This window comes from Podarcis muralis, chromosome 8 (assembly GCF_964188315.1).
Source record: "Podarcis muralis chromosome 8, rPodMur119.hap1.1, whole genome shotgun sequence".
Classification (NCBI taxonomy): Eukaryota; Metazoa; Chordata; class Lepidosauria; order Squamata; family Lacertidae; genus Podarcis; species Podarcis muralis.
In genome coordinates, this window is record NC_135662.1 from 45,746,315 (window position 1) to 45,764,982 (window position 18,668).

Consider the following 18,668-nt stretch of genomic DNA (forward strand, 5'->3'; position numbering starts at 1 on the left):
TCATTACTTTTCCCTTACCACTGAAAACAAAAAACAAGTACAATTCAAATTCCACCCAATAGATGGCAGATACTAGCCATCTAAAGTTGGGGCAGCAGGAGTGGGGGATTATTTTAAAGTGAGAAAACTGCAGGTGGCAACCCCCATTGTTTTCTTTCAGGTCTTGGGCTTCACTGATTCCCTGAGGAAGCCCGATGCAATGTGTCCTGAGTATTAATTAGGGAACTCTATTGTTATACCCCTTCTGCCTCTTTAAAGAATAACTGGATACAAAGCTGCGTCAGTGTATGGTAGCTTTCCCAGCTGTGTGCATACAATACATTTCCTGGTACGTAACAGCACCCTTCATGCAACACATGTCCAGCTTCCATTTTCATTCTGATTACCTAGCTAACAATTTCCTTTTAATGGTGCCTTTGTTGTTTTTCCTTATTGCTTGATGGTGCCTTCCTAGCATTCCATTCCAAGCCTATTACAGCTAGCCACTATTCAAATGTGCTGGTCTCAACTTTTGATTTCTATACATGATGGAATTTTCTTTTGCTTTGCAGGTGCGTTCCATGCACCAACTGGTGGCATAGCTTCTGACACTGAGTATCTTTGGGGTGGATGGCTGAAGATGAGATATCATGTGACAGGAGCAGGGTTGTACAGCAAGACCAGATGTACACTGAACATTTATAATGAACTACAAAGAAGGGTCCGAGCAATGGGAGCTCATCCTGTCGTAGGGATTTGAACCACCGACCTTCCGATTGGCACTTAACTGTCATGGGTCCTTTACTTTTACCTTTTACAAAGAAGGGTAAGTTACTATGAAACACAGTACACTCTGGATTGGATTGTAACATTTTTATTATGTTGCCCAGAGAAATCTGTTTATGTGATAGCATATACAGTATAAATGAATAAATTTGTTTATCAGAGCAAAACACTTTTATAGATTTTACCATTTTCTGGCCTTTTTCTTTCTTGGCTCATAGTCATTGTGCTTTTTGTTCCCTTAACGTTTCTCAAGCTTTTTGGGTTGATGGCTCCCTTGACCAACTTCATTCTTTCTGCAGCACCCCTGTGGGGATCAGGAGCCCAGTTATGTCACCCTTGCCTGCAGAGCTGGCAGCTTCTCACCCTTTTACAAACACCCACCCTGTTGGAGTATACCCTCAGCCTCCTCTCCCCTCTCCTTGCAGCTGCTGCCCAAGCCTTTGAGCTTTCCCTCCCCCCTTGCCCCAAAGAGAGGGGCCTCCTCACACTGCCCCACAGGGGCCTGAGAAGCAACCCCTGGCTAGTCCTAGAGGCACCATTCACCTTTAACATTTAGTCTGACGAAAAGTTCTGTGGAACTCAAAAGGTTGAGTCTGCATTTTTAACCCTGATTGGTCCTGATGGAAGATATTATTGTCAATATTTCATAAATTTACAAAGCACAGCACAGCCTGGAGCTATTAAAGTAGCATAAAATAAGCCTTCACTCACCTCCCCACTCAATCACCATGATCCTTGTAAATGCAATTATGATACAAGCAATTCATCTTCAACCTGTAACCCTAATTTAAAAACAACAGAGTTCTATGAAACCTGTTATGATTCTAGTACTTTCTCTAGAGACATCACCTTGCCAACAAAGGCCCGTATAGTTAAAGCTATGGTTTTCCCAGTAGTGATGTATGGAAGTCAGAGCTGGACAATAAAGAAGGCTGATCGCTGAAGAATTGATGCTTTTGAATTATGGTGCTGGAGGAGACTCCTGATAGTCCCATGGACTGCAAGAAGATCAAACCTATCATTCTTAAGGAAATCAGCCCTGAGTGCTCACTGGAAGGACAGATCGTGAAGCTGAGGCTCCAATACTTTGGCCACCTCATGAGAAGAGAAGACTCCCTGGAAAAGACCCTGACGTTGGGAAAGATTGAGGGCACAAGGAGAAGGGGACAACAGAGGACGAGATGGTTGGACAGTGTTCTCGAAGCTACCAGCATGAGTTTGACCAAACTGCGGGAGGCCGTGGAAGACAGGAGTGCCTGGTGTGCTCTGGTCCATGGGGTCACGAAGAGTCGGACACGACTAAATGACTAAACAACAACAACTTTCTCTAGGAAGGGAATGGATTGTGAAAGCTGCTGAAACTCTGGGAAACTGGGGGACTCTAGTCCATTATTATCCTGAAATGGCTTAAAGGGGTATTAGAGTAATTGATGGGAAAGACTAGTATCAATAGTTATTTTGCCTGATACCTAAATGTAGAGGGATAACAATGTACAGCTGTCATGGGCTGGCTGGATGCATAGAAGTGGTGGGAGGCACCAGCTGAATAACCCCCAAGGGAAGGAGGCTCAAACCTAGGGGACTGGTAGTGGGGTGATGACAAGTGGTCAGAGGGAGAAGAGGGAGCAGATTGGGAGGAGGTGTCAGAAACTGAAGAGGAAACAGGGTTTAGTGAGCAGGAAGAGGCTGTAGCAGAGAGCAGTCCAGAATCAGAGGCAGAAGTAGAAGCTGGAGAAGAGGGTTGCCAAGAGGCAGACTGCTGAAGAATCAAGGGGTTCTCTCCAGCCCCCCACCGTTGCAACCAGCTCCTCTCCCCCCTAGTCTCCCAGAACATGAAGGGGAATGAAGAGGGCAGAACAAAGAGGGGGGACAAGATGAAGGTGCCTCAGGTTGCTGAGCAGGGACCCAGGGGAGGAGGAGACTTAGAGTGCAGTGGACCTTCAGTCCTCATTGCAGCAAGACCTACTAGGAAGAACTGCTGTGCTCTTTAGGCCTGATCTGTTTTCTTTCTTTGGATAAATAATTAACTTTACTGACACCATATGAGTTATTGTTGACCAGCTCCCAACCCCTGCCTTGACAAGAGCACATTCTCGGCATACAAAATGTCCCAGGTGCAATCTCCAGTTTAAAAAAGATATCTAATAGCAAGTGGTGATAAAGACCTCTGCCTGAGACCTCGGAGAGATCCTGCCAGTCTGTAGACCAGAGGTAGCCAAAATCAGCCCTCCAAATGTGGAAGAACTCCCCATAAGTTCCAGGCAGCACAGAAAACAATTGTGATGAGAGATGTAGTCTGGAAGACACCAGCTTAGCTGTCTCTGCTGTAGAACATACTGGTCTGGGTAAACAAATAGCCTGACCTGGTATTTTTATTTTTTCTATTTATTTCATAAAATTTATATACTGCTTGATTGAAAAAAATAGCAAACAAACTTCAAAGTGGTTCATTGTCTCCAGCAGGGGGAGCTAACATAATTACAGTGGTACCTCAGGTTAAGTACCGGTACTTACCGGTAATTTGTTCCGGAGGTCCGTACTTAACCTGAAACTGTTTTTAACCTGAAGCACCACTTTAGCTAATGGGGTCTCCTGCTGCTGCTGCGCCGCTGGAGCACGATTTCTGTTCTCATCCTGTTCTCATCCTGAAGCAAAGTTCTTAACCTGAAGCACTATTTCTGGGTTAGCGGAGTGTGTAACCTGAAGCGTATGTAACCCGAGGTACCACTGTACTGTATTTCCCATTCTGTCTGGAATTGATGGGTGTTGAGCCACAATGTGTGGAGGACCCCATGTTGACAGCCCTACCCACCTGAGAGTTGGCCACAGTTGGCTCTGGCCAATTGGCCCTGTGGACAATACTGAGCCAGATGGACCATACCTACAGTGGATGCCTATGGAGTTAAATCTGACTCTGTATAAGGCATTTTCCATGTTCCTACGTGCCTGGGGGATTCCTGCAGCCATCTGGCTTGCTTCTGTAAAAATCTGAGTCCTGGACTAAATGGATAATTGCGGCATTAAACAGTTAGGCATATGGTACTTTCAGTGAGACTGCCACAAATCCCGATAGCTGAAAGGTACGGACAGTACTGAAAATGGGATTTGAAAATCATTAATCCGTGAAGAGATCAGCCACGCAAACCTGCAACTTCTTGCAGACACGTTGATTTCAATGTCCAGAATAACCAAAAGCATCAAAGCTAATATTTGGACAGAGGTCTTTCCAGTAGCTGCCAATATTGGGGTTTTTTTTAGCGTGTGGCCTCCGCAACAAAGGCCGATCGAGCCACGTCACCAGGAAACGGATAGTGTCCGGATAACCAGCGTCACGGCCTGGTCGCCACGAGCCGCTTACCCCCAATTCAGCTTCAACGTTTGCAATCGGGATAAAGGTCGGTCTGCAGAGAGGAAGGAGGGCCAATCAATGCCCGCGTCCTGCCGATTGCCAGAAGGCCGGCTCCAGCCTCAATGCCCACCCATCCTCCCCAGGGAGAGAAGGGGGAGCGAGGGCGGAGCAGCGTGTCCTGCTATGCCCTGTGGCGAAGCAGCGACGGAGGCGGAGAGCTTCTTGCTGCTGCTGCTGGTGCTGCTGGAGCCGCTGCAGGTGGCTGCTTTTCTCGGATCCTTCCGGAGGGGGCGCTATCCTGCTTGGGCTCAGCCTCGACGGCGGCGGCAGCAGCAGCAAGACCACCAGCATCCTAGGCGTGCCGCGCGCTTCCTCGGGGCTGTGATGTAAGCTGCGGCCGCGCAGCTCGGCGGCGACTTCTGGAGAGATGAACCTGCAAGGGCTGACCCGCGGGGTGTCCTTCTATCTGGAGAGCCGCGTCCGGGAGGGGCTGCTGGCTTCCGGCGTCGGGTGGTCCCTGGTGCTGTGCTTCGGGGCCGCTTACGCCTGCTATTACCTCAGCAGCATCGCCAAGGTAGGGGGGCTTCTCGCGTCCCTGGGGAAGCGGGGCCGACCCCGGCCAATGGAGGAGGGAGCCGCAGGAAGCGGAAAAGGCCAGCCGAGGTCAGCGCCAGGCTAAGCCCTTCTTTGAAATAAGCAGGGCTATTGTCCTTGGCTCGCCTCGGCTGCAGAGGCGGCGGAGGAAGCCTTTGCAGCGCGCGGCGCCCGATTGCAGGTCGATGGCTGCTGGGCTAGTTTGAGGGGCGGCGGGGGGGGGGGTCCCTTTACGTTTTCACTGGGAAGGAGTGGAATGCAGGTCAGTTTGACTTTGAGTTCCCTGCTGGCTGGGCAACCTGGTGCTTCGGGATTGCGCAGCGCGTATTGCAGGTGAAAAGCAAGGTGGAAGGGAACAAAAAGTGAAATCTCAAACCTGGGGTAAAACATGTAGAATTATATACACTATTTTATACAAACAATCACACTTTACATGAGGAGTTGACGTCTCCTTCAGGATGTGTATAGTTTTGTTTTTGCCTCCTAAGAAGAACCCAGCAGACAGACCAGAGGTCTAGCTAGTTAGGGAGCTTATTTTGCCAACCCAATGCCTCAGGGAACCTCCATTCGCAGGACAGGAAGGCAGTAGCTCCTCTCCTCTTCTTGTTCCTCAGCAAGGAATACTCAGAGGTATACTGCCTTTGAACCTGGGGGTTGCATCTGTATGCTGCATGACTAGTAGACATTGATAGATCTATCCTTTCACAACGCCTCAAATAGTTTGTGTAAAAGTACATTTCATGGTGACAAACTCATGAGTCGTACAGGCGTTTTTCAGGATTCACAGTTCAACTGAGTGCAGCAAAAGGCTGTCAGCGTAGAAAACTACACTGGCAGAAAATGGTAAGTGTGGACTATTTGAACCCAAAGGGGCAGTGTGTTTCCAGGCTGCAGCCCCAGAAAAGGTCCTCTCTCGTTGCCACATTCTAGATCAGAGCCCCAAACCGTGGCTTGAGCTTTACCCAGGTGGCCCACAGCATGTCTGTAATAATACAATTGGCTGGATGAGTTTCTGTATAATTAGTAAGTGACGAAGGGGCATGTAAAGTGAGGCTGCAGTAAATTAGGAAGAACGTTCAGTGAAAATAAGTTGTTTGGAAGAACCTGAAGGAGGGGAATAGCTTGAGCAAAGAATGGATCTTGCTCCACCAAAGCCATGAATAAATGTAAGACTGCAGTATGATGTTCACTTACCTAGGAGCAAGTCACATTGAACACAGTGCCAACACACTTGCCTTTTTCTCGCTTTAGAAACCTCAGCTGGTGACTGGCAGCAAAGGGTTATCCTGTTTCCTGCAGGACCATTGCCCTGTGGTGACAGAAACATACTATCCCACTGTGTGGTGCTGGGAGGGCCGTATTCAGACTCTCCTTCGCCCTTTCATCACATCTCGACCATCTGTGCAATACCGGAAGTAAGTGCCTGTGTCCTTCGAAACCTTTCTTCTGTGAAATATTTATGAAGGTTCAATCATATTCTTTATAGACTGGTTCTGTACTGTTACCTCTAACATAAGATCTTAGTGTGGTGTACTGTGCTACGTTAGGCCCCTTCAGGAGTTGCCTTCCACATGTGTTGGGTGGAAGGTCAGTTTGAAGGGGAAAACCTATGCGCATTTAGCTGAATGCGCACAGTCAGGATTCACAATCACACAAGTTCCACATTGCATAGACGAGCCTGTATGCATTTAGCCAAAATGGCTTCTGAAGGGTCAAGTGTATTCATACATATATGAGAACTGGCCACACTTCTGAGCATCCTATGTTATTGTAGCTAGTGTCTTTGAGGCGCTTCCAGTATCCTGAAGAGCTATATGCACAAGACAAACCTCTGGGCTCGGAAAAGGCACCAGACTGGTGGAAGGCTGTCTATTTTCTAAGAATCCCTGAGAATTTGCTGTAATTCAAGTTAAGTGGGAAGTTTTACTTTCTATTTAAGGGGTCTCTGATATTTATTTAGCATGGGAATAAATGGCTCTTCCATTGTTAATGGGGATGTGGGTGCAAAAGAGCTATGTATTGAGCCCACTTGGCAACAGAAGTTTTTTCCACACACTTAATTCATACAGTATTCTGTTGCAGAAAGCAGACCTAAAACTGGCTACTAGGTTTCCTTTTCAGAGCTTTTACACTTAAGCAAAGTGGTCAGATGTTTGCTCCTCAGTAATGGTACACAGCAGCTGCTAGACAGAAGCAGCACAGATGTTTTTATTTTGGTATCTTAGTCATGTGTTTGCTCACACTGCTCTGCTTACACAGCAGTAAGTTTTTAAGATTGACTTAATAGTTTCACCTTGGTTGCCCTTTTCTTGCTACTGTACATTAAATTAATGCATATAGAAAGATGTTCAATCATTTTTAAAGAACTGCAGACAGAAAAGCAAAGCAGATTTTTTTTTACCTCCCTCTCCATCCCTATATGTGCTTACTCACCTTAGTCTAACCAAGGAGTCCACTTGATGGACCTTGACCTGCATGCGTGAACTGGATGCACATCCACATGCATGCCTGAATGCAGATGCTCTCTGTCTGCACTTCATGGTTTTCAGCTGAGTGTGCATTTGGATTCATGTTCTGGAGAGGGAAGCATGATTGAATGTGTATCTGAATGCATCTTCCACAAAAAGCAGTGTAATCCAGTTAGAGCACATCTGATTTAGGCCTACTGTTCTTGATCTAGCCAATGATCTATGCATGGAAACCTGTCTCCTTGTGTGGAATTGATCAGGTTGGCTGACTCCATGAGACCAGTTCTAATGACAGCACATGCAGTTTCAGGAAACCAGGAAGCACCTGCTGCTCTAACAACTGCCACTGATCCTCCTCACAACTTGAGAAGAGCTTCATCAGGTTTCCTGTGGAGATTGGGCTGTGACATTGTGCACCTTAGGGCATGGGTTGAGGCTAACTCCGGACTTGAGCCATTATTGACATTGCAAGGGGCAATCCACGCCATAGTTTAAAGGATCTGGGAAAGAGAATTGGGCTCTCAGCTGCATATTATCCCGGACCAGTTCATTCCCCATTTTAAGACCCAAGCTGAAGGAAGCAAGTAGCCAGCTGTGCCTTGTCTTTCAGCCAGCTGGTTGAGGCCTCATGCCTGCCTGCTATTTTCTGCTGCCAATGTTTGGAGACAGCATGAAAGCAGTGTGCATGCCAGCCCTGACCCCCCCCCCCCTTTTAAGCAACAACACAACTTTCTTGCATACCTTGAGGAGTTGTCCTAAGGTGGGGCCTCTCTTTTCTCCCATTCTCCTACTCCCTGTGTCCACCCGTGAAACATCTGATTAATGAATGGGAGTGATGGCGGTAGAGTGATTTTTTTCTTTATTGTTGTTTTTGCAAAGCTAATCATTGTTGGTTTTTCCAGTGAGCTTATTACAGCAACTGATGGAGGGCAGATTTCACTGGACTGGTTTGACAATCATGATAGCATTCATTACCCAGATTCCAGCACCAGACCCACTATCCTCTTGCTGCCTGGCCTCACGGGAACTAGCAAGGAATCCTACATTCTCCATATGATTCAGGAGAGCAAAACACTGGGCTACAGGTAAAAGCAGCTTGGCTTGTTAATGTTTCTGTTTTAACCAATCAGATTAAATTTGCACAAGCAGGAAGCCACAATCATATGTAGCGGGTAAAGGAGTAGCACAGACAGCACTTGGAGACACTTTCCATCCCTTTGTTGGCCCTGACTTTCCACCCACCAGATCTGCCACAGGCTCCTTTGGTAGCTGTCTCCGTGACCTACTTCCAGTCTCCACCACCACTACAGCAGACCATCTCAAAGATGGTTCCTGACGTGTCAGCACTAAGAGCATCATAATAATAATGAACTGTTTGGCAAGGTTTACTGAGGTTATGCATGTGAAACACTTAGGGAAAGGTCAGTATCAACCAATACCTCTGCTTGTGTAGTTCAGACACCCCAGAAACTAAATGCAGGAGTGTGGAAGACAGGGCAGGAGTGTTTGTGTGCGCGCGCATGTATGTGCAGAGGGTGGTGTATTCACGTTGCCCTCAATGGTCCAAGCTATCACCACACAGGCATAAGCTTATGTGGAGGGAACGAATTGGTCTCAGAGGATGTAAGCTCTGTGGTGAATGTCCACCAAGCCAAATCCATTACAGTGAGAGAAAGGAAAGGGAAGAGGGAGAGAGAAAGAAAGGTTTCTTTCATCAGTGAGGGGAACTTGCCCTTCTCCACCTGGGGATGGGAATTGTTTCAAAGGATTGTTTCAGTAGAGGCAGAGACTATTACATCCCAATTCCATACCAACATTCCTTTCAACAGTGAGGAAGCATTGCTGTTTTACTCGCCCTCCCGCCATGTTAACACACTCCCTGTTTATATGTCATACGTTTGTGCAAAGCAATGTGTATGTTGATGTCCCTGATTTGAATAATTGGCAACTCTATATTTTTTAACTGGAGCAGCTTTGAAATGTGCGGATCTTCACATCCAAAGACACACAGGTTAACAGTTCTGGTAAACGGTGCTCTTCTGTTTTTTTAAAGGTGTGTGATTTTAAACTATCGAGGAATTGCTGGTGAAAATCTCTTGGTAAGAATTGCTCTTAAATTAAGTAAGAACACTGAGCAACCATAATGTTAGCATATAGCATGGGTGCGAATACCTGCAAGCATGCAACACTTCATAAGCAATTTATGGTTAATTCCATCTCTGGGAGGGTTGGTTCCTCATTGGCAATTGTGCCTCTTTATCTCATACAATGCAAAAATAAGAAAATAAAACAGTAAGTAAATGTCATATAAATAAGGAATCTACATCATTCATTCATTCATTCATTCATTAAATTAATCAGTAATTTTTCATGTTTTAATTGCGTTTAATTAATCTACTAAATGATTTACCTACATAGAAATTTATCTAACTTGGAAAACAAAATAAGGACTTCCAGATTTGTAGATTCAATTGAAACATTACTGGAGGTTTGTGCAGTGAACCCCCATAAGGAGGCATGGACAGCTGCCAAAGGAGACACTACTTCCAGGCTGGCCCTTTGCGAGAGTCTTGACAGGAGGAGGAAGTGGAACGTAGAAGCACTTCTACCTATCACTTACTGCAATAGATGGTGTTGAGTTGTAAGGCCTGGTGGTTGTCATGCTGGGGGCAAGATGAGGCTAGTGTCAAGGTCTGGCATGTTCAGGCAGCTGCCAGGCTTCAGATCTATGCTGAAAAGGGCCCAAAGTTGATCCCTGACCTTGCCACTGTGGCCACTCTTCTTGCTCGCTATACAGAAGGAGAGGATAGAAGCTGCTCCTTGTCACTTTCTCTTGTTGCTTGATTGCTTGCCTAAATGGTGATGGTAGGAAAGAGGAGGAGGAGCTACTGCTGTTGCTTGCTTTCTCTCCTCAAGGCAGCCGTACAGAGGGCCAGTCCGCACATTCTTGCTTCCATCGCTCCTCACTCACTCCCAAAGTGTGCAAGTAGTGATAACAACAGGGAGCAGCTCCTTGGTCACTGTTGGTGACGAATGGGCCAGTGGATCCAATCCCACTTCTGTCCAGAGGGGGGGGAGGGCAGGTGGGTGAACAAACAGAGACTGCTGCTCCTCACTATGGCCTACATGTTCACTTACCCCTTGGCTCTCTAAGAGATGAGATACTCACTCAAGCGTAAGGAGAAGCTCACCAAGGGCAACTTTTGCAGCACCCCAAAACCTAAAGCCAGCTCTGGAAGTAGGTTTGGTGGCAGCATGTGGAGATGCAGAAGCAGCCTTCCCTACTTGTTCAGATCAGTGACCAAACAATTTTAGGGTTTGCGAGGATTTAAGGTACCCTATAAGCCCACATGGTCCTTCTTCTTTCCTTCATTTAATCTGCCTCCCCAGAAGGCGTGGAGATGCACATTCAGTGCATCCTTCCTATCTCTGCAAGCTACAAGGTGCCGTGGGCTGAGGTTGTAGAGGGGGATGATAAAAGGGTCAAGCTCATGTACCATTGCTGCTCCATACACTTTTTGAAAGATGTCTCTTTTACTACCACTCCAGATTTATGTATTTTTGTGTTTTCATACAATAAACCCACAGCTTATGTGGGGGTTATGTTCTGGGGATCGCGCCTAAAGCCAAAATTGTGTCTAGTCCAAACCCATTGGGTTCAATGGTGGGTGAGATTGCCAAAGTCATTTTCCCCAGAACTTCTTTTCCATCCCGTTTTTGCCATGTGTGTAAAGCTGAATGTGCCCAAGTTAAATGCACTTAAGATGTGGGCTCAATATAATGTAAACAGCCCTGTGATTCTCAGATGAAGAGTGGTATAGCAATTTAATAAATAAAGTGAAATAAATTTATTTATCTTTCTCCCAATAGCAACTAAGAAGATGGAGGAGTTTCCCCCCCCAAAAATGAGGAGTCAGTGAGAAGTTATATAAATGATTAAGGTCTAGGTCTTGTCATATAACAGCTGTTGCCAGCCTCTGGAGAGGATTTTTACATGTGAAACACAGTGTACAATTTTACACATTTAACGTGCTGGTTTCAAAGTATGAATAATACATTCTCTTCATGAAAGAAATGTGAGAATCCATTTTCAGCATACTTCTGGAGATGAACGTACAAAGCAGTTTTGTGGCACACCAAGCCCTTTTTGATTATATTTCAGATGAAGTGAAAAGATCTTTTGTTTAGCTGTACTTTGTGAAATGCCATGTAATCGGCTTTGCCTGTTTTACCAATAAAAGGCTGTTTCCCCCTATAAACAGCTGCAGTTGTAACTCGTCCAGCGTAGATTTTTTAGCATAATGATATAAAATCCAGGCATAATGGTTCTGAAGCGATAAACAGGAAATGAGGTAAGACAAGCACAGGCACATGCAAGTAAGTTATCTTAATCCTCAGAGCACAAATAAACTCCCTCATTTGGCAAACAATGCAATTTTAAAGAACTAAATTACAAATAAAATACCAGAAGATTAATGGTGCAATGCTATGCACGTTTACTCTGTTCAGTGTGGCTTGCTTCTAGTTAAGCATGCAGAGGACTGTGGCTTAAGGCACACTTTCCTGGTGATCAACCCCATTTAACCAATTGGAAATTCTGGGGTAACATGCTTAGATTGCATATTGCCAAGCAAATTAAGATATTTTTTTCTAATTAAATAATTTAAAGGAAGCTGAGATTTTAATGTCTGTGCTACCTGGGAGTTTAGCTTGTGGAAGAAAACAGCAATGCAATCATATACATGTGTACTCAGAAGTAAGCCTTGCTGTTTTATTAATGTCATCCGGCGGGCAGAACTCCCATTGAGTTCGGTAAGCGAGTATTAAATTGCTAGTGTAGAGTTCAGCCTAAAACATCTAATGGGGCCAGTCTGAAGAGTCATTGCTTTGAAAAATCAAGGTTTCTCCCTTTTACTTAGTAGTCAGAGGCTGTTCTGCGCACACATCTGCACTGAGCACAGTTCCCTTTTAGATAGATTGTATGTGAACTACCCTTAAAAAGAAAATGCTATGCCGAAGTATTCCAAATTTTGTTGATTTTGTAGCTCATCTTGTAATGGACTGTGATGGATGGAGTCAGAGGGGAAAGAAGGCGGAGCAATGGAGACAACATCAAGTGCCCATGGTTTTAACCCATCGAATGCCAATTATTAGCAGTAGGTCTTCATTTCAATTTTCAGCTCAGCCGTGGACTCACTGCTTAGGCTTGAGTGTCCCAACCCAGCATTTGCTGAACTAAAGAGGAAGAGGCAGTTAATCAGCCCTGAATCAGCATATTACCCACCTGCATGCACCTTTCCTATCGGCTTTGCCTCAGCTTGACTCATTTTTTTTGTTTCAGACAGAGCCCAAAAATTAAACACTTCAGGCATTTACAGGGGAGAATTTGTGGGTGTGGAAGGGGTATCCATGCTCCATTTCCCCCGGATGTTCAAGTGCCTCCTGTAGGGTATGGAAGCCTGTGTTTCCCTCTTAATGTCTAAGCTCCAAATTATTTTTCATGAAAACACAGTATAATAAACTTGCTTGCCTTTCAGATGCCACAAGATTCTTTGTTATTTTAGGATCTAATACCTCTTAAGCTTCACCCCGCCATCTGCATAGTAAGAATAATAATGCTGGCTTGCTTTAAGAGTTTGCTTAGAGAGGACTGTTTGCAATATTTTGAGCTTTAAAGAAAAAAGCACATTGTTTAAATATTAAATCATGTTATATGACCATTATAATAAGTCATCATGGGATACCAAGCAGTAGGTGTCAGCACCCTTACAACTTAGGTAATTGTTCCACAGGACAAGTGGGGCAGGTCTATTCTACCTTGCTATGGCAGCAGCGATCCAGCTGAAAGCTTTTATTGGTTTATCCTAGGTTGTGGTACAAAGTGCCTTTAGGAAGTGGTACTGATGAGTTACCCACATGCTCCTTTTCTGTACAATTCCGCACTGTGCAAGAACTTTGTGCACAATGGTTTTAGTGAAGATGGCTCTTACCAGTGTTGCTATGCTTCTGTACGCTGTTACGGTACTCTCAATCAACTTTGCACACCAGTGCAACAGTTATTGCATCTAACTGTGTGCACTGATTTGTAACTGGGCTCCTAAGCCTAATTACAAATATACATCTTTTGTAGAATACATTTCCGTAACATATTGTGAGCTTAGTAGGATTTAATTGCTTTGCAAAAGTTATAGTGTAGCAAGGAGAGGGAGTTTATAAAATTTTAGTAGTGCTGCTATTAATACTAAAAGTGAATGCACTTGAAATCTTACCTCATTGAATATCATAACTTCTAAAAGTGTCATTGGTGCTTGTGTTAATCTTTTTGTATTATATTGCTGTATCAACCAACCTGGTGCTCCGTTGGCCTTGGCTGAAAGGCAAAACAAGTGTTTATTGTACTCTTTCCCACTTTTGGTTTCTTACAGACCCCAAGGACTTACTGTGCTGCTAATACAGAAGATTTAGAAACTGTTATTCATTATGTACACAACTTGTACTCCTCAGCTCCGTTGATGGCAGCAGGTGTTTCTATGGGAGGGTAAGTATTTATGCAACATAAATCCCAGTAGTGTAACTCTGTGGTCATTAGAAACCAATTTGCAAAGGCCCTCAATAAAGATTCTGCATACACAGCACAGACTCCATGGGAAATGTACTAAGTTTAATTTTCCATCGTGTTTCTACTTCTTCTTGAAAGAGAGTTTTACAGGGGAAGAGTGATTTTTCTCATTCAACCTTCCACATCATATGCTTTTGTTTACCATAATTACTTACAAGTTTATTTGCTGGAACTGATGGTAGCTCTCAGAAAACAAGTGACAATAATTGGCACACATGACTGGTGGGAGCTATGTATGAACATTTAAGCAGCATTTTCTTTATAAACCTCAGACCTGAATTAAAGGCATCTGCAGGATAGTAATCAGTATTTTATTATTATATACATCTTGTGTGGTTTTAGGATATGATTAATATAATTAATGTAACCAGTCTTCAGAATTGTGGGATGTGACCTACATCTTGTGATACAGTTTATTGTATTGGACCAGTCACTTTCCTTCTTGTTTGGGTTTGATTATGGCAGTTGGTTTACAAGTCATTATCATAGGGTTGTAGTACCATGAGGGAGAGATGCTTTGCTGCTTACCTGAGGCAGTCAGCTCTGTGTAACTGTTTATATTCCTTAGGGATTTGGTTATTGTTAGTAGGAGACTTCTAAGACATTAACACATAATCAAAAGCCTTGTACCCTAGACTGTTTGTTTATTAAAGAATTTGTATAAAAGATTTGTATAAAAGGGAGGCAGCAAAGAAATGTTTTCTTCCCCTCCATTTTGATCTGTTTTATTGTGCATATGAACCATCAGCTGTAAACTGGAACACATTTATCCTTACCCAGTCTTTGTCGTTCTTCAAAAGAGCAGCACCAGCCCAGCTAACACTAAAAACTTTTACAAGACCTTTTCAGACATCATAGGAAGGCAAAAATGTTTGCCACAGTCTATATTGTATACACAACCTTACACATAAAATGGCCCCAGAGGAATGACAAAAATTGCTGCTGCTGACACTGTTAGTCTCACAGAAGCAGCAAAAAGAACAACCCCTGATTGGCTGTGATCTATCTTTTGCCTGTAGAATGGGCTGTCCTTCCCGTTCCTTTACACTGTAACCCCAGTGCCTTTGAAAAATTGATCCTGAGGTGATGGAGATATTGGGGACAGTGTGGAGTATAGTGTGGCAAACTGTGGGAGGAGCAGGAAGTAGGCAGAAATTGCATCTCCATTTGCATGAGTTTTTCCCCATAGGTCCCTACTTGTAGGAATAATATTGTTGACTACCAAACAGAGTTTGGGCAAGAAATACTGCAATAATATATCCAAAGCACTCAGGGAAAAACACACATACGCTAATACCCACGACAGCTTTCTTCAGACTGAGTCAGATATCAGTCTAGTGAATTCAGGTAAACTTTTAATTTAGTTGGTTGAAAGTTTCAAAGTTATTATTTGTATCATAAGCCATGATGGAAGCATATTAAAATGTTTGGCCCCACAATGCCACGCACATGATGGCTAGTATTGCCTTGACTAGTTTCAGTGCTTCATCTCTTATTACAAATGTTTAGGACTGAGGTATTTTCATTTGTGATTTCTTCTTCTTTTTACCTATTTGTTTATCTCTTGTATGTAGCATGCTCCTTTTAAATTATTTGGGCAAAACTGGTAGAGAAACACCACTGAAGGCTGCGGCAATTTTTTCAGCAGGATGGAATGTTTTTGAATCTGCAGACTCACTGGAAAAGCCAGTGAATTGGCTTCTCTTTAATTACTACTTAACCAGCTGTCTACAGTCTTCAATTATTAGGTGAGTCAACCTCACATCCATTGTGAAAGACCATAATATATTAGCATGAAATTCAGGTTCATTGCCAGTCATGTCAAATATGTTATGGTGTGTTGAAGGAAGCAGTACCCAAGCAAAAGCTGTCATCTTTGGCTATTTTTGCTCATGCGGTTACTCTCGGATCTCTATTTATTTTACAGACATCGGGAAATGTTTGATAAGCTGTTCAATATGAACCTTGTCATGAAGGTATGAGGGTTAGCCATTTGTATTTCACTTCATGTTTTTATTTTTACTAACACTTACATAAATCCTTTACTTGAATTCTGTACTTCAGGCTAAGACCATTAGGGAATTTGATAAGCAGTTCACCTCAGTCATGTTTGGCTACCCTACAATTGAGGATTACTATGCAGATGCTAGTCCATGCCGTAGGCTGAAGAGAATTGGAATTCCAGTGTTGTGCTTAAATGCTATGGATGATGTCTTCTCACCAAATCATGGTAAGTTTTTTCCCCTTTTAAGAAGATGCTGTTGGTTGACCTCAGCGATTGAGTTGTGTCTGAAACAGAATGAGTAGTACAGAACTAGGTGTGCAGTGTAATTTTCTTATGGCGTTCCACTCAACGCACAAGTCGCCAAATATTTGCACCAATAAAGGGTATACAATAATAATTATGGGCGGCTTACAGAATATCTAAAAACTTAATAAAAACATCAAGCCTTAAAAACCTCCCGGTACAGGGCTGCCTTCAGGTGTCTTCTAAAAGTTGTGTAATTCTTTATCTCCTTCACATCTGAAGGGAGGGCGTCACTAGTGAGAAGGTCCTCTGACTTCATAGTCAGAAAAAGAAACCTTACATAAAGCATGTGTCATAATTCTTGATCTTTTGTTACTGTATAACATCTCTGGCTGGCTGTATTTTTAATCATGTAAAATGAAAATACAACCTTTAGCAACCCAGAACCCCAGACTTTTGTATGTCATAGTTCAGTTAAAACTTTTATTACCAAAACTGGTCTTCATAAAATTGACCTTTTAAAGCTGCATTCTGCTGACAGCAGAACTGCACTTCACCAAAAACATTCATTGTGTTATAGACTGAATGATAGTTATGAGAGTGAAATGTTGGGATGGGAGCTTATACTTTGTTCCCTTATTTCTTTAGCCATACCAGTAGAAACTGCAAAACAAAATCCTAATGTGGCTTTGATTCTTACTTCTTGTGGAGGACATATTGGTTTTCTGGAAGGACTGTGGCCAAGAAGATGCACATACATGGACAGAGTCTTCAGACAATTTGTTCAAGCTGTGTTTGAGCACGGAAGCAAAATCCTTAACATATAGCAACTTATCAGAACCAAGACTGCAGCACAGCGGCATATTATGATCAGGGTAACGAAGCTTAATGCACACGATTTAGCAAATAAGCCAGCAAATGGAAGAAATCCATTATTAGGAGCGAAATATAGTTTGCTTTGATAATTTTGCAATATAGTTACTTTTTTATTTTAACATGCCTTATAAGAATGACCTTAAATAAAAAGAATACTCTGCACACATTAAATTGCACTTAACCAAAACCATGTAAGTAAACCAATAAAAATTACTCAGGTTTTTTATTTATTTAGATAATTGATTTAGGAATCTTGCATACTTGTTCACATGCACATAACATTCAAAACCATGATTCTATTGTAATACATGAAGTGGGCTTGTCTCTAAGGGCACTTATGGAGGAAATGCTTTAGGAAGATTTTAAAAGTAATGCAAATAGGAGTTTAAAAAGCCATCATTACCTTTAGCCATGGGCTACAATAGCATTACAGCACTTTAGACCCTATGGGGATTATATGTACTGCTTTTTCATTTACGTTGATGCCATATATGTCTTACTTTTTAAACATTGTTAATTAACTTATAACATTTATATTTATACCGGATGTTTTATGTTGAAATGCAGAATGGAAATAAATTACATTTTTAAAGAAACATATTCGTTTAATTTTCTGTGCAATAGCAAGTAAAGTTTGTATATAAAGTATTTTTCATAGAAGGAAAACTAAGCTTCTCATTAGAAAGATTAGGAAATATGTAATACAAAGTATAATTGCGCCAGGCTGAATAGCATCACTGGATTATTTTCAGTCTCACTCTCCATCTCACTGGGAATAAAAACAGTATCAGAAGAGATATAAATATTTTGAATTTGAGACTATGCCCTGGAATGTTTTCTTACTTTGTCCCTCTGCTGTTTCCTACGTAATGGAGTAATATTCAAGAATGATCTCCTCCTGAGTAAATACAGCACATTTCCCACATATCCAGATACACAAATTCCTGTATTTGTATTAACAGAATGGAATAGTGAAGCAATACGAGTAAATTTGCTTCCTTCTGCACTGCTGTCTAAGGCACAGTTCCACCTCTGGTATTCTGCTGGACAGCCCATATAGGACTTAACAGGAAGCTAAAAGTTGTTTGCGGTGGGTGAAGGGAGCAGGTGACAGCCCATCCCTCTGCCCCATCCCCATATCATGAATTATCACGCATCATCCCTAGTTTCCTTGTAACAGATTCTGAAGCTTTTGAACCTGCTTCTTCTCCGCAGCAGAAAAGCACAAGTTAGGCGGGGTGGGGGAGGGCGCAGAATACACTGGTTGCAAAATCAAGCAGCATGTGGGAGTTATCAATTATTCTCTAAAATGAGTTATTAAATAATCCTCTTACTAAAATAGTCCTCATAAACCAGCAGCTGCTGGAAGTTTTCATTCAGTGTCTCCCTGAAAAGTGCTTTAGAAACAAGACCTCAAAAAAAGAGTCTGAGAATGTATTGTCTTGTTAATATGATGACAATGAAGAATTTAAAGACAGAAAACATGTGCTCAAAAGCCTTTCATATAAGATACTTTGAAACCGAGTCATACTGCTTAATTCGAAAGTTGATTATGAGATTTTGGATGAAGATTTCAATCCTACATGCACTGACTACAGCAAGACTTGCTTTCACTTTGAGCCTTGAAACAAATAAAGCAGCCCATTGCTATTCATTTCTATAGAAGCAAAAGTAAAGTACATTGACTTAAATGGGACTTTTCTCCAGGAAAATCCATTCAATCCTTTCTTGGGTTAGAAGTCTAAGTGA

General features: G+C 42.9%; 1 protein-coding gene across 1 annotated transcript; it reads left to right on the plus strand.

The window, feature by feature from the left end:
* The first annotated feature begins 3,713 nt into the window (after positions 1 to 3,713).
* ABHD3 (abhydrolase domain containing 3, phospholipase) lies at positions 3,714 to 17,515 on the plus strand. The gene is made up of 9 exons (XM_028737201.2): positions 3,714 to 4,688; positions 5,960 to 6,123; positions 8,079 to 8,261; positions 9,230 to 9,275; positions 13,602 to 13,714; positions 15,370 to 15,543; positions 15,723 to 15,771; positions 15,860 to 16,025; positions 16,692 to 17,515. The coding sequence occupies exons 1-9, from the start codon at positions 4,542 to 4,544 to the stop codon at positions 16,868 to 16,870; spliced, it is 1,221 nt and encodes a 406-aa protein (XP_028593034.1). The 5' UTR covers positions 3,714 to 4,541; the 3' UTR covers positions 16,871 to 17,515.
* The last annotated feature ends 1,153 nt before the right edge of the window (positions 17,516 to 18,668 follow it).